This window comes from Phaenicophaeus curvirostris, chromosome 1 (assembly GCF_032191515.1).
Source record: "Phaenicophaeus curvirostris isolate KB17595 chromosome 1, BPBGC_Pcur_1.0, whole genome shotgun sequence".
In the NCBI taxonomy this organism is placed as follows: Eukaryota; Metazoa; Chordata; class Aves; order Cuculiformes; family Cuculidae; genus Phaenicophaeus; species Phaenicophaeus curvirostris.
In genome coordinates, this window is record NC_091392.1 from 64,780,136 (window position 1) to 64,796,952 (window position 16,817).

The 16,817-nt window shown below is 42.4% G+C and overlaps 1 protein-coding gene across 3 annotated transcripts in view; it reads right to left on the bottom strand.

Moving 5' to 3' along the window:
• The window catches only part of WASHC1 (WASH complex subunit 1), a 47,805-nt gene that overhangs the window by 19,853 nt on the left and 11,135 nt on the right, over positions 1-16,817 (bottom strand). For all 3 annotated transcript variants that reach the window (XM_069860468.1, XM_069860476.1, XM_069860463.1), the window contains exon 2: positions 14,968-15,121. In XM_069860468.1, coding sequence (XP_069716569.1) covers positions 14,968-15,116 — 149 coding nt within the window. In that variant the 5' untranslated portion in view covers positions 15,117-15,121. The remainder of the gene's footprint in view (positions 1-14,967; positions 15,122-16,817) is intronic.

Genomic DNA, 16,817 nt, shown 5'->3' on the forward strand with positions numbered 1-16,817 from the left:
CCCCAGTATCCATAAATCAGGATTTTGATGCACAATCCACTAGACTGAAGCAGGCCTACAGACCTAGGCTGGAATATTTAAATGTGTTCTGGCTGGCTAACAAAAGATAATGTTTTATGAGGCACTAGAGTGTGCTTTACAAACAGCCTTACTGCATACAGATGTTGCTACACACTGCAGTGGGCCAGTTCAAGAGCTCACACAGCACTGACTGGCACAGTCAGAAGTGGACTGCAAGAAGCCCAAGCCCCACTCTCCCTGTTCCCATGCAGTGACTCTGTCCCAGCAGCTGGCAACATCGCAGGACCAAGACAGAGAGAGCTAAGTAAAGGTTGCCACAACATTTAAGGTTTAAAGTGACCCAGGGAAGAATTCAAAGCCAGTTCACAAAGCCAATTCACCTCAACAGTCTGAAAGGCAAAAAGTAAAAATGCATGTTTTTATAAAAAGCCAAATACATTCAACCACTCGAAGAAAGATCAACTTGTTTGCTTTGTGCTCTTCTCTCTCCTTCACATTTAAGCCATTTATAAAGTCTTACTTCATGTCTGAGTAAGTGTAATCAGAAACTGTCATCATACACCATCTCTGACAGAAAGAAATCCCAACGGTGACAGTGTAATCAATGTTCCTTCCGCCATTAAGGGTTTAGGTATTATACTAATTAATGTTTACCACACTTTGATTGCTCCTTGAGCCTGATTTGCAGGTGTTTCAGCATTCACATATCGCCCCACTCTGGTGATGCTCAACAACTTTTCAGATTGGAAGGTCATCAAGGTTGCCAGGTTATCCTCCACAGGATCTAGCATACATCACTCTACACAAGTCACATTCCCACACAAAAATAATTTCATTTTGATTTTTAATCTCTCTTCACAAGGTGCTCCTGCTACTGTGAATTAAGTTTATGCAAAACTGGAAACTTAAAATCTTTACTTATCACAGCACCCTCCTCCCTTTGGCCCTGCAGTTTGTTCTCCACCTCAGAAGAGAAGCTCTTCTTTCTTTGCCTAAAAAAGTCAAACTACTACTTCTTTAACCTTCCAATCATTTTACTTGCCTCCCACCACTATCAGACAGGCTTCCTATTTTTTTTTTTTTTTTAGAAGAAATGCATACCAAAGTTAAAAATCTGTGTTTGCAAATAAATTACACAATTAGAGAGCAGCAGCCACAGAAATAGTCTTGAGATATTAGGCAACAGATCCTTAAAGTACTGTGTTTGCTGTCTATACAGTCTTCACTCATTCTTGCAAATTCTCACAAATATTTACTCACTGAAGCTCAATCTTTTGTAGTAATAATCTTAAGCGGGTCTTTCCCCCCTCCTTTTCCGTTCTTCCCCATCTCCTTTTCCTCCTTCCTGCCATCACCCCTTCCCTGTCCCTCCTTTCCTTTAATCACTACTGAAAGGAAGAGTAATCCTGTTTGAACAGAATTTTACAAGACTGTCAGAAGTAAATTTTATTTCCATGTTGCTAGAAGTTATGGATTCTATTTGGCAGATAGCTTGAGAAGGTGTTTTGGCACCTTGTAACCTTAAATTAATCAACTGTGTACACAAACACTAGGCTTTTTTTCTCCCCCCAAAGCTCCTTTCTTAGAATAGCCAAAGATCTTCCTCCCTGCCCCACAGAACAGAAAATCTGTATCACCACACAGAACCAGAGGAAACGTAAGTAGTGGATAAATGCCTGGATAACCCCGTAGTGAATGCTATCTGGGAGTAGGGAGAGCTAACACCTTTAAAAAGGTCTCAAATGCCTCTGGATTCTCAAGTGTGGGAAGAAACTCCTTCCTAGCCTTCATTCGGGCACTATGTCTGATTCTACACAAACAATGCTTCTGTTGTACGGTTCACTCTTAACTAACATTACACTCTACACTTTTTATCAGGAGACAGATCAGGCTGGATTTAAATGTCTGATCTGTGCCTTCTCCTAGCGTGGGGGTTGCAGAAGAACTGCATGAGCCACCAGCCAAAACTGATGTTTCTTCTGAGCTTCATCTGAAGGTAGCAACAGCAGGGACTAGCACTGGCAAGTCAACAGCAGCCTCCTCAGCTCTTTTAGCTTGCACCTCGCTTGAGCCAAAGACGCCTTGCTATAGTGCCATGATAACACAGGAAGACTGGCATTAGCAGAGCCTTCCTTCCCACCAGCAACACAGTCTGCATCAACCCAAATGTTTAAGAACAAGAGGAAAGCCTGGTTCATATCATAAGATCAGGAACTTCCTCTTTATTTCTAGCTTCACCCCATACCTTCCAAGTGGTTTGAAATTAGTTTCTTGACCAAGGTTAAGCAGCAACCCATTGCACATGTGTGATAAGAACTGATCTAGCAAACACCTCTAAAGGTTCTACCGTGGGGCTTACCCTAATGTAAGGCTGAACATACCAGGTAAATTGAGCTCTTATTCTTGGGATGGAGGCTTTTTATATCAACAGAACACACAGCACAAATGCTGCTCCTATTCTGTTTCCCCACTGCAGAAACAGTCATTGTCACCAAGAATGAGGCTCAAAACACACCTGCCTCTGGAGCAGGAAATGATTCCTTGTGACAGAAATTCAAACTCTAATCATTCTCCAAGAAAAGCATCGCTTTTCTTTGCATTTAATCAACAATCATTAGAACTTCATAACTTTTCACTCAGCGATCTCAAAGCAATTTCTAAGCATTAATTAAGTCTCAGTTGCTTTTGACACGAGGAGTGGAATTGTTTGTCCTCTGTGACAAAGGAAACCCGGAGAAATTCACAGTGCAGTCCCAACAGACCAGGTTTTCAGTCTTTCACTAACTTGAACATTTTGCCTTGATTCACAGCAGTTTACACATACATCTCACTAGTTGTTTCATTTTCAGTTTTACTGAGTTTAAGACCACCCGTGCAAGTCCTTCTACACTTTTCAGTGCAGCCCCATTGCCAAATCTGCCCCACTACTCTAGAATAAACCACAGCCAACAAGCACTGATGCAACACTGACCATTCTCTCCATCATCACTTCTTTCTCTGAATCCAGAGCATATCCTCTACCCACATCCAAGACAGAAGTTTGAAGGCAAAGGCTTTTGCATTGGCTTTATATTTTTCCCACTTCTCAGTAGCTGATAGCAATCGCATGGAATTTGACTTGCATGCCACAAGATGAGGCCTTCAGTTCCCTTTTCAATAACAAGATAATTAAGAGTTATCATTTCCAAGCTAGTGATCACACAACAGCCACAAACTAAAATCAGCCCCTATAAAAAACTGTCCTGCAGAACTGGAGTCGCATATTCAGGAGAATGAAAGCCTAAGCAAGAAAAAGGACCTGCTACCTAGTCTGAGGATTTCACAGGTGATGAAACAAAGACAACTATATTTCATCTCTCTTTGTAATTCTTAGTTTCCTTCTGACTTTCACTGTGTAATAAGGGTCTGTCTCTGTGGTCTTTCCTTACTTTGTCCTGACCTATTGATGTTGTCATCAGATACTTAGCAAATGATCTAACTAGCTTTTGAAGGATGACTTGGAGTATCCGGGTCATTTTGTTTTGCTTCAGTACTATGTTTCTGCTAGTTATATTTGCAGCAGCGTTCATTGTACTTTCCACAGCTTAGAACTCAAATTTCTTCTGTTGTCTTCCCCTCTTCCTTCAATCAGACATAAGCACTGTCACTTACTGCTTCTGTTCAGCAATGGTCCTCCTCAGCATCTTGTGAGGACCAGTCCTGATCCCAGCATTCCCCCAAAATTTTGCTACAGTGGAAACAAACCCAAATACCTAGTGTTTCTGACAAAGCCTATCAGCCCTTTGCTAGTTATGAAATCTCCTCGCTAAGTACACCTTCTCCCCATCTCCTCCATGCTTCCAGTTTGAACAACTTCTCATAACAGATCTCTTTCAAAACAGATCTCCTCTTAAAGGAAGGATTTTTTCCATATTTTTTTTTTTGCAAATGGAGGCCTTTTATTTCAAAATATTTGCTCTTCAGAAACAGAGGTTGTTTAGTGTTACTTCTTCATTTTCCTACAATCAATTGCAGTTGCACTCAAATCTCAGAAGGCACCTCCTATGATATGCCCATCAACAAGATAATTTGAGCATAAGTGCTGCTTCAACAAATGAGAATAACTCTTTATGACACGTAATCCATCCAACACCTCTCCTTAGTGATTACAGCACTTTCTTACTTTCTTGAGGGATTTCTTGTTACTTTTCCACAAAACTTTGGGCCTCAGGAAGAAACTTTTCTAATGGCAGCAAAGAGCAGATGCCTCTCTGCTTGGACTGACAGCTGCTCTGACATTTCAATGAGACAGTCTGTAGCACATCAGTGACCAGACATCACCTTTAGAGCCATTCTAGACACAACTTCATTTTCCTCACTGCTCTTTTAAAACTCATCTTCCCCAAGCAGGAACTCTGAAATAGTCATTAAGGATGGAGATACCAGCTTTACAATACTATCAGAACAAATTTGTACAGTGTACTTTTCAAACGTCCTTCCCTACCCCAAAACTGCCAGGATGGTAAATTCATAAATTTTAATAGCCTAACCACTCACCCTGTGACATACACAATAAATGTTCTCACAGACCAATGCCTTTAGCAGCAGCTAATCCCCTCTTCCCAGCTAAAAGTAAGCATGAAGCATAATGAAGGGCATGACTTTGGCTGTGGGGTTGTTTAGGGTTTATTCCACCCCCCTGCCCCCAATCACCCATGTTCTAGAAAGAACAAAGAAAACTTTGCCTCTTGCTCAGAAACCCAACAAGAGTTTGGAGCTTCTCACCTTCCCTCCCTCAAAACAGTGATGCAGAGTCTGAATTTGTTCTGGAAACAAGAAAATCCAGGACATCACTGTCAAAAGTACTGTTGATGAAGCAAAACCAGAAAAGCCCAGTCTTGGGCCAAAGTGAGAGATAGAACTGAACTGTGGAGACCATGAACTTTCTAGTTTCTTGGTGTTGAGCTACTGGAATGACTGGTGTGTTATATGTATTTCACATATAATCACAAGTTTTTCCTGCTGTGCTACCACAGACTGGAAGCATAATAGCTTTACCTTCTCTTCTAAAAGGAATGTCCTCTTATACCTCTTAAGCCCATCAAGCTTGTCCTCTTACTTAGCTCTGAAGGTAGATTTAAAATGGAAGTCCTAGAAGTAAAAACAGGTATTTGCATTTTAAAATGTATATTAATTAAGAAATGTAATGTAAATTAAGAATGGAATCTAACTCAGAAGATACTAAATTACCTACCTGGGGTTTCTCTTCAACACACTTTACCATCCAAATACTTCATCCCTGGCTCCGAAAATAATTTTTATCCCCTTCTCTTCCTAATGGCACAGCATGGTGGATTCCCTCAATAAAATGATTGCGTGGAGGATTTAGATGGAAAGAAACCAAAGAATTCCTTCATTAGCATCTGCAAATGGATCTGCCTCTCCAAAAGTGCTGCTTTGTCTTAACTGTCAGCCACATTTACACCCAAACTCTAACCTACCCCACTTGGAAAAGCCCAGTGGCAGCACCACAGCTAGTCAGAGGGACGGACCGCAGGAAAAGAATTTAATCTCCTGGTCAAGTGTGAAGAACAAACCTTTGGCACTTGTGTTTCCTCCCCGCAGTGAGCACACTCCCATTTATACAGGAAGGAGCCTTTATTAAACATTTCAAGCCACTTGGCATTATTTACCAGACAGTTTTCTCCACACTAGACCCCTGATGGAAGTCATGCCTGTAAAACAAAGTGACTTATTTGAATCTCTTCCTCCAGGGCTGTCTGACAAGACAAAACTCATCCATAGGAACTGAAAATTACTCCAACACGTGTGAGACCAGCATCTAAAGCTGGTTGTGAAGGTAGAGCCATCGCTCTATAAGAACGACATGGCAATTGTGTCAAGAAGAGTGAGATAATCTGAAAGCATTGCCAGACCTGTGGGCTTAGAAACTAGAAAAAAGGGAACATTCCTTTCGCTATGAGGCACATACTGACTCGTTATGATCTGCTTCTCCTTGGGCATTTCCAGAGAGTAATAGCTACAGTAGCTTTGGGTAAAGGTCTGGGGGGGGAGTGGAATGCCTGTCTGGATGGGGAAGTTCATTAGATCTTTTCCAGATCTCTGTTAATTAACAGCCACCTCCTGCCCTAGTAGTTTAGAAACATGACTTATTGCTGGACAAAATCTCAGCTGCTGCACCTCCCATCAAGTGGATCAGGATCCTTCCAACCCACAGTCATCCTTGGCAACTTTCAGCAATTAATGCATCAATTCAAGAGATGGGCCTAAAAAAAGGTGTCAACATGCTCATTCAGCTCTGGCTTCCATGAAAGTAAACATGCAAAAGTGGATGCTTGGTTCTCACTGTAAAGACTTGCACTGCTCATTGGAACAAGTCTTTTTTGGCACATGGTAATGAGGAAAGATCACCACCATTTCCACACCCTGCACAACTGTTTGTCCTTAATCAAAGGGCTCTCAGTGCTCTTGCTATACTGAAAAGCCTGCTTTATGGTTCAGTGTGGAATTCTCTTCTCTCATACTTTTAGACTATTACTAAATTATTATTTCTGGACATGTTACTCTGATGCTCTAGAATATTGCAACTTTCAGCGATTTAAAACCTCATCACATTAATGTGTCAGAGTATTTCTGAAGTCCATAAGCCTCCACAAACATCATCTGGTTCAGACCCTGCTGCACTCGGCTTCAAAGAAGGTTATTTCACTGTAATTGCATAATGCTGGGGCTTCAGGCTATTAACACACTACCTTGTCAACCTAGAACTAGTTCAGTAAGCAAAAAGTTTGTCTTGTCTACAGCAGAGAGGTTCTCTTTGGGTTTCCACCTCCTTAAGCAGCCAAAGCAGGGGTAATTATACCTTTCTGCCTTTTTGTTACAAAACAGCTCACTAAAGTTCAGACCAATTTATAGCAGCTGGGGGTTTACAAAGTTATCCATCCTTCAACTTAGTCATAGCTCTGTCCTCAAATTTACTGTGCTTTAAAATAAGCATTGGTGAAAAAAGCAACATTTTTTCAAGACAATTACTTCTCACCTCCACAAGCAGGTTTAATACATTTTTCTTTTGCCTCTTTATTTCCATTAACGGTTTTGAGGCTGGCTTTATCTGTTTCGGAAGATGGTCTTTGAATAATAAATAATGGCAGCTGCTACAAGTGGCACCTCTTCTGTTAAAATCATAGCTCTCTAAACATTTTAGAAAAGTTTTGCTGAGCCATAGGGAGTCTATAGATGGCAGTAAATTGATTTCAGCCTACAGACACATAAAAACATGAATAAAAACCAAAGAAAATTAAGTCAGAAAGCCACTATAAACTGCATGCAATTGGACCAAATGGGTGTTTTTGATTAATGATTTTCTTCAAGATGCAAAGTTCTGCTGCATGAATAAGAGTCTGCATAGCAAGAGGTTCCTATGCTATCAAGAACTTATTTTTATTAAGTGCATCAAGATTTATCACAGACTCTTCTGGGACACCTCTTTTCAGGCAATGCAACTCATACAGTTACAGACAGCAGCATCCCTGTTATAAATGATTGGTGCTGCCATAATCAATCCTCTAGAAACTAAGATGAGATTGCCCCCTTCTCATGACCAAAGAAATAAAATTGCCTTCAAAGCAAAGCTCTCCTTTACTGAAACACAACCCCGCCTCCGTCTGTTCTCTTACATTATCATTCTTTCATCCTTTAAGAAGCAGCAAATTCTCCCAAGAATGGACCTAATCTCCCCAGAGTTGCAAACGCAGAATTAAAGTTGCCCAGAGAGGAAGAGATATATATTCAAACCATAGATGTGCAAGCCACAATGCATATTCTACCAAGTATTTTTCCAGCTACCAAGTTGCACCTCTGCAGGTAGGTGCATCTTACATTTCCTCCTGCTTTCCTTCCTCCTTCCTTCCCCTTAGACATCAGGAAAAATTTCTTCACCAAGAGGATTATTGGGCACTGGTACAGGCTGCCCAGGGAGGTGGCTGAGTCTCCATCCCTGGAAGTATTTAAAAGACAGGTAGATGAATTGCTTAGGAATATGGTTTAGTAGTGGACAGGTATGGTTGAACTCAACCTCAAAGGTCTTTTCCAACCAAGCGATTCTATGATTCTGCTTTTGAACCTCTCATATGCTTCATCAGGGACTCTGTCTTGTCCTGACATTAAGGACCAGGGAGAGAATTAGCTCAACAGAACTTGAAAGTGGCTACTCAATATTGAGTTCTCTCCAACAAGGCACGCGGTACAAACAAAAGACTAGCCTGTCAGGGTTAAAATCCCCCACAAACTAAAAAACAAACCACGTATACCAAAGTTACATGAGCTTCTGCCTACTGTTTGCCTTTCCAACTGCACATGCCATTGACCTTGATCAAAATGTCTCACATTTCCACTAGATATTCCACTACTATGAAAGGCCCTGTAAGAGTAGAGAGAATGCTCTCAAGAGGTCCCTTAAGTCTTAAATTGTTGCCTGCCTCTTTTTGTTAAGCAGCTTTGAGACCAATTCCAGAAGTGAGAGAACACCTCTCCTGCAACTTTTGCATTTTCCTTCACTTTTTTACTACTTACAGCAAACCAATATATCAGCAGTTTAGGATGATTGCACCTAAACCACTCATTTTACTTTTAGTAACTGAGGATATGGGCAAGGCTTCCATTTCCTTTGTGCACCTGGATGGACATTTCAGCATCCTGGATACTATATTCCAGCATTTCCTTTTCAGATGTAGAATCAAGCATTAAGAGCCCTTCCTCCTCACAGAATGTTTTCTGTAGCTAATGCAACCTCATCTCATGCTTTGAGAAACATTTTGCGTTAATACCAGCACAGAGTCTTTTAGTTATTCATTAAAGTGTACCTCTATTTGCAGATCTGTTATTAGTGCAAGAAGTTTAAGTCTGCTTGGAGGAGGATATTGAAGGTGAAGAACTTCAATCATTTCTTTAAATTGCTCATTTTAAACCATGCTGAAGGTCTTGTTAGTGTACAGAAGGCTACAGCTCTCTTATCAGGTTCAAGCCTGCCATTCAATCACTTAAGGCAGAACAGATTGATCACCCTCCTTTTCGGCAAATGGGATTCAAAGATAAACAGACAGCTAGTCAAACTGATGTGGAAGAGCTGTTGTTAGTAGACTTAGAGCAAAGGCTTAAGTAACCATCACTACATTTCAATGACAATGCCATAAAAAGCATCTTGCTTGCAGAACCAAATTTAGTATTCTTCTTTAGTACTCTATCCTCTCCTTCAAAAGACACATTTAATCTCTGGAAGTCCAAAAGACACACATTTTCAGCACTTTCCGAGATGAGCAAGCATCCTGTCTTGCTAATTCTTCATCATGTTTGTTTCATTTTGAAGGAATAATCTTTTAATGACTTAATACCATTCAGTCTCCTCTTTCCTACTATTACCATCTCATTTTGAGCTGTGACAGCTCACCTGCTGCCCCACTCCATGGGCTGTCAAGGCATCTGAATTGAACCTGGGCCTCAGATCCTGCAAAATTTTAAACTTTGGGATTTGAGCAGCATCCAGAAAGAGTTGTAATCTGAACTATGGCAGAACAGCCACTATCTCTTCACTGCTTTTTGAGGGCATATGATACTTGCCAATGCCAGCTGCCACCGAGCTCCCAGTCATGCTAATCTGACTCCCACATGTCATCTACTAAAGTCTTCCCAATAGTTTAGGAACCTCTCTCAAGTTACATCTTTACAAGCTTTCAAATTTACCTCCCAGAGGAACACGAGAGCTAAAACTAATGAGTGGTTTCTTACAAATTGTTTTATGCTTAAAAAAAAAAAAAAAAATACTTGGACATGCCTCTACAAGAATAACCAAAGCGTGCAGGCAAAATTCCTTCTTTGTCCTTCCCATGTTGCATGTCCTGATGTCTGCAGAATCATCTATTCACTCCTTTACCTCACTGTTTCTGCTTGATTTTCCTGGCAGTGAATGACTACAGCCTCTTGAGAGAGGTATCTGAAACTAAACTAGACCTACCAATCTCTCTCAGATGACCTCTGGGACAACTTCAAAGTACCATGAGGTGACTTGTTGCTTATCAAGAGCCATATCGCTCTCAAATTAACTGGAGAAAAATTTATTCATGTGCTACAGCCACCCTCCTGGTATAAATTCACCTGAACGGCAACCCATAGTAATGGAGCTCCCTCGACAGCTCTCCTAGTAAGATCTAAACCTTTACAGTCAGCAGAATGACTACAACACAGTCTGAGCTCCAAGCTGTATCCCAGAGCCACAGTGCACCACAAACAACACAGTACAGCTTGCAGTCAGGCACTTCCTTGCAAGTTTCCATGAACATTTAAAAACACGTTCCACAGAGCTCCTAAATCAAATACATTCTTAAGCAGAAACTCAGTCACTCATTTCCATTATTCATCATCATGAGTAATCACAGTAAGAAGTTTAAAACAAGGAGAGGAACACCCAAACGGCCCTCACGAGGAAGCTTTTGTCTGCATTTTCAATTTCAAGACTGCATACATCTCAACCCTGCTCCTGCCCCAAGGCTCTGTTGCCCAGCCAGCCACTCCTTACAGTGCTTTTTTTCTTTTCCAACTACCACTTTCAGAAGCATGGCTCTCAGCTGAACATTTAATATTGAAGCACTTTTCAAATATTTAATATGAAATTAACTTGAATCCAATTGGGGACAAACATGAAGTATATGCCTGTTTAGCAAAACACTATTCCAGACAAGCAAAAGACACTGAATAAAGATCTTTGAAAAGATCAACCCAGAAATTCTTTCTTAAACTGAAAAATAGAAGCATAAGGATGAGACATTTTGTGTACTGGACAACTTAGGGTTGGATAACTGGCAGACAAGACCAGGTTCTTGGCAATGAAATTCCAACCCCGAGTATTTCTTTTCTTTCTACTGCTACAACACTCCATGAGATAACTTGCACAGGCAATTTTCCACAAATATGTTACGTCGAAGTGTACACTCTGAATAATGAATTGACACATTAGAGGTTATTAACATCTCCTGGCAACAAAAACTCTCCTCAGAAATTGAGAAATGCCAGTGGACAAGCTTAGTGAATCACAGAATCGTTTTGTTGGAAAAGACCTTTGAGATCACCAAGTCCAACCATACCTGTCCACTACTAAACCATATACCTGGTTATTCCTGCCACCCCATCTACCTGTCTTCTGAATACCTCCAGAGATGGGGACTCAACCACCTCCCTGGGCAGCCTGTGCCAGTGTCAGATAACCCTTTCAGGGAAGAAATTTTTCCTGATGTCCAATCTGAACTTCCCCTGGTGCAAATTGAGTCAATCTCCTTTCTATTGCCTGTCACTTGCGAGAAGAGACCAACACCCACCCCACTACAACCTCCTTTCAAGAAGTTGGAGACCGTGATAAGGTGTCAGCCTCCTCTTCTCCAGGCTGAACAACCCCAGTTCCCTCAGCTGCTCTTCATAAGACTTGTTCTCCAGCCCCTTCACTAGCTTCGTTGCTCTCCTCTGGACACGCTCTAGCACCTCAATGTCTTTCTTGTAGTGAGGGACCCAAAAATGAATACAGTATTTGAGATGCGGCCTTACCAGTGCTGAGTACAGGGTCAGAATCGCTTCCCTGGTCCTGCTGGCCACACTGTTTCTGATGCAGGCCAAGATGTCACTGGCCTTCCTGGCCTCTTGGGCACACTGCTGGCTCATAATGGGGGGCATCTCAGGAAAGCTAAACCCACTACCTATCTGAAGTGCTTATCGCAACAATGTTCCTATAAAAAGTTCCACAATTCCAACACAAGCTGTCACCCAGAAAACACTGGTAATGATGAAACAAATAGATCAAAGCCTACTGGTTAATTGAGTGTTTAAATTGGTCATTCTGCCTCCTGTGACCTATATCAAAAGCCCTCCTTAAAAGCCATGGAGTTAAACTCATACAGCCATTATGTCAGATGGGCTATGCTAGAATATTGATGTTTTAAGCAGTAATGATACGTATTAAAATCTCAGTAGCTACAGGCGATGAATTTGATCTTCACTGCAGCAGATTAATTACATGAATTCAGCTAACATACGCAAGGTTAAAACTTCCATTACTCCAAAACACAGCCCTGAAAAAATATGTGCAGCCTCTTTATCTGGATCCAGTAGTTGGTTACCTAGTTAGTACTGGTAACAGCACTGAGAAGACTGGACTTCCTAAGAGGATGGGACTGGTGACAGTACTGACCTAAGATATCAGCCTGTACTGCGCAGCAGCCAAGAGCCTGCCCGAGGCAGTGCTCTCCTTCTGAAGGATGCAGTACTTAGCTGTTCTCCGTGTGGAAGAGGCCAGATGGGTCCGTGCTCCCAGGAGTTCAGAATATGACAGAGCGGGATGCTGAGCTACCCCCCTGCTCTTTCTTAGTGATTCCAGATCACAGTCCAGGTGCGCTATAAGCGAGACAGAGGAGGTTTAGTTGCTATGGGTTTCTAGGCCTGTTCTCCAAATCTGTTCCCAGTGGGTCTGCTCTGGATCTCAGCCACAGTTATTTTGCAGCTGCACATCCCTCGATTCTCTACAAACTATAGAACTCTGAAGTGCCTCACTCACCATGTACCTCGCTATAGCTATACTTAATAGCAAGTCAGCTTTTTTGAGACCATTTGGAAAGAAGACAGATTGCCAGAGTCTTGTGTCATGGGTTATTCCCCAGATTCCCAAAACCAAGGGGGGTGGGGAGGAAAGCTGCTTATCTTCTTCTAATTCTCCAAATGCAAAGGTATCTTTCTTGTGTTCCCTTGAGAATACCGAATCCACAGGCACTTTTCAACATAGCTGCTAACAGGCCCAGGGAACATTTCTTCTACAACCACAACAGTACCACAGTTAGTTCCCTTCAGCTGATTTCCAAGTAAAGAGAGGAAAAGCTCATCTTCCTTGCACAGTGGACAAACATGTTCATACTCAATTGTCACATCAGCAACAACTCAAAGCAGAAGCTTTCATCAGCTAACATGGAAAAAAAAAGATTTGGTTGCGGAAAGACTCCTCTTTCCACAGACAGTAAGAGAGACTCTTTCACTGTACCTTCAACAAATTACAAATTGGCTTGCCACTCTCAAAAGCACTGTACCAATCCAATGGTTCCCACAAAACAACCCCAGAACATCTGCATCTTTGTAGCACTGAAGTAATGAGTTTGACACACTCAGCCGAGTCTGCCACATTGAACAAGTTTCCTCTCCATCAACACTGCAAGCTGCTGTTTTGCAGATCAGAACAGGCAGCTTCCCCAGATAAGGCAGCTCCTTCCTGGAAATGGAAGACAGAGCTGTCTTATCTCAGGAAAGGGAATACAAAAGGTCACTCTTCACTAAGTGGCACAGTTCTCACCTTGAAAGCTTTGCCCCTTGATTGGCATGGAACAATCAAGGTCAAGAAACTTTTTAATCAGATGCCTCCATAATTACTAAATCGTTATTAATTATATCAGAGAACCGAGACCTCAGAGGAAAGGCAAGGCAAACAAAGAGCCCAATGAAGCCTCCTCTGTTGTTGGAAAAAATTGGTAATTAAAAGTCATGAGTGCACCAAAGAGCGAGGGAACAGCATCACAGTCACTGTTCAGGACTCAGGAGTGACTTGCATACAAAACAGCAGGCTCATCTCTCTGGGGAAATTACAGGGTAGAGCTTTACAAAGCGGTGAGGAAAAAAAGAAAGACAGAGAAAGAACTACTCCTGTTTTATCAAGAGCTTCATTTGCCCCACAGAGGGGGACAGCAGTGCCAACCAGCCCTAAGTTTGACAGGTGCCTTCCACATGTTTCTGGCAGCTCTAAAAGGTCTTCTCCCAGCCTCGTGTCACAGAGTTTCTGTATCAAGAACTGCAGAAAAGAATGAGACCTTGTGTTCAGCCTAGTGCAGCCAACACACAGCCCTTGCCCAGGAGCCCTTGTCCAAAGACTATCTCAATGAAAAGCCTTTATTCCCCTGAATAACCTGAGCTCAGCCCTAGTGGCTACCCTTTCCCCAGAGGCTGCTTTCAAAGTATCTATCAAAAAACTAATAACTTAAATCTGCCCTTAAAAAAAAAACCCAAAAAACTCGTAAGAAAGAGTGCCATGGTTCTCCTCACTCCATAATAAATCAAACTAAGTAGTCAATCCCCACTGAAACCAAAGCAGGTGCTTTTGATAATCAGGCTATGAGAAGATAAAGGCTGATCTGTTCCCATATCAACGACATTATGTGCCACCTCAGGGCACTGAGATATCAAAGATGGCATCAGGTAGAAAAGGCACCATGCTATCCACAATCATTTGCAGGCAAACACAAGAACCTCTCTGAACTGCTGTACAGGTAGTCTGACAGATACAACCCTTAAGATGGCAATATGCAAAAGGCTGCAAGCCTGGGCTGAATCCTTGAAATGATGAGTTTAGATTATGAGACTGAGGCGAGAAGAACAGACACCCTCATGCTCTCAGCGCTCCCAACATACAAAAAGCGCAGCGCAAAACACCAGAAGCCTAAAGAGAACAGCTTGTAAGTCCCAGAGATGAGAACAAAGAAACATTTTCTATTCCACTGCTTCAAGAACAATAACTCAAAAAGACTTATCTTCAAGATACTCCGAATAAGAAAGTCTCCCATTTAAAACACAAGCAAGAAGGAATAAAGGATAACTGCAGCAGAAGCAGTAATGCAATTTGTGGGAGTCTGCCACTGAATGAAAAATTAATAACCAACAACCGCTGGCTAGTTGCAGCCATTTCATTATGCTTAACATTGACAGACTTGAATCCAATAAAGTTTTATTGAAGTGCATCTGGTCCTTCTTGATCCCTTTTCTGAACTTCAAGTGCTTGCCAATGCAATGCCCTTTAACTGCCACAACCTTATCACAGCACTGTTTCCTACTGCTGAATGCTAAGCCCCCAGCCTCCATGTGACAGCACCGTACCTGTTGAAGATATCTCCTGACACCTTCTGCAGATACTGAAGTGCATCTGCCACCTGCTGAACAGCCTCCTCCCGGCGCACGTCCGGTTGGATCAGGGGGACCGAGTACGTCTGCCCTTCCAAAAAGTGCTTCTGGGCTACTGCAGCCATTGTGCCTAAAGGAAAGAGCAAATACGTCATTACAGTAAACACACTTTGATTTTATTACCGCTTTTATCTAGAGACTTTCACTCTCTGTTCCCCTAATTATTTTAGGAAAGCATTTACAATGGAATTGGTGAACTGAGAAAAAAAAACAACCAAGCAGTAAGGTTGACATATTGGATTTTTAATAAATCCAAGGCAGCTACAGCAAGGTGGGAGTCTCTTGCTGATCCAAATGCTCTTGGGAACCATGATTTTATATTTAGCACGATACCTAACAAATCACTGCTCAGTACTGTGCTGAAATCAAAGACCACACTTTGGAGCAAAGTAAACTCAGGGTGGCAATAAAACTCATCAGAAATCACCGTGCCCTCTCCTCCCATCCTCATATTCCAGATGGATATATTTCAAGTCATTCAACCCTATTAGCAAACTGCAGTATTTCATCTTACATTTCTGCTCCAAGAAACACAACCACTGCTCCCTTCCAAGAACCGCAGCTATGAAATTACATGGCATGCATGTGCACACATGCCCTTGCTCCAAGTAGGTTACTGAGAGTTCTTCCTTTCCAAGACTCCCAGGAGCTACTCATTGCTTTTAGTGACTGGATTTTTCCTTAGTAACTATCTTGAAAGAAGCCTCCTTATTTTAGGGTCCTTTCATATATAAAATCTAAATCCCCACTGAAATGATAGAATAGTTTGGTTGGAAGGGACCTTAAAGATCATACAGTTCCAAACCCCCCGCCACGGGCATGTCCCACTAGATCAGGCTGCCCAAGGCCCCATCTAACCTGGCCTTGGACACCTCCGGGAATGGGGCAGCCACAGCTTCCCTGGGCAACCTGTGCCAGTGCCTCACCACCCTCATTGTGAAGAAATTCTTCCTTATGACTAATCTAAATCTTCCCCTCTCTAGTTTATGCCCATTGCCCCTTGTCCTATCATCACAAACCTTTGTAAACAGTCCCTCCCCAGCTTTCCTGTAGCCCCTTCAGGTACTGGAAGGTCACTATAAGGTCTCCTCAGAGCCTTCTCTTCTCCCAGCTCTCTCAGCCAGTCTTTCTATGGTAGATGCTCCAGCCCTCTGGATCATCTCTGTAGGCCTCCTCTGGGCCCATTCCAACAGCTCCATATCCTTCTTATGTTGAGGATTCCAGAACTGGACACCTTACTCCAGATGAGGTCTCACAAGCAAGGAACAGAGGGGCAAGTGAGGAATAGAGGGGTCTTTCAGTGACATTCAAGACATGCTCCAGAACAGTGTGCATGCTCCTGGATACAAGTACTGGAAGGTCACTATAAGGTCTCCCCAGATCATTTTCTTCTCTGGGCTAAACAACCTCAACTCTCTCAGTCTGTCCCCATAGCAGAAGTGCTCCAGCCCTCTGAGAGTCTTCCTGGCCCTCCTCTGGGTCCATTCCAACAGCTCCATATCCTTCTTGCATTGGGAATTCCAGAACTGAACACAATACTCCAGGTGGGGTCTCACAAGAGCAGAGTAGAGGGGGAGAATCACCTCCCTCAACCTGCTGGCCGGTATACATCACTCATGTTTCCACCCTGCCAGCCTTGCCCTACTCTCCCTCAGCAACTTCCAGAGCCTGCCTCCCGTGATTTTACTCACAAAGCCAGCAAAAAATTTCCTAGGACGTGCAGGAGGATATAGAGAAGAAACTCACTTCTCCAAGCAGATTAGATA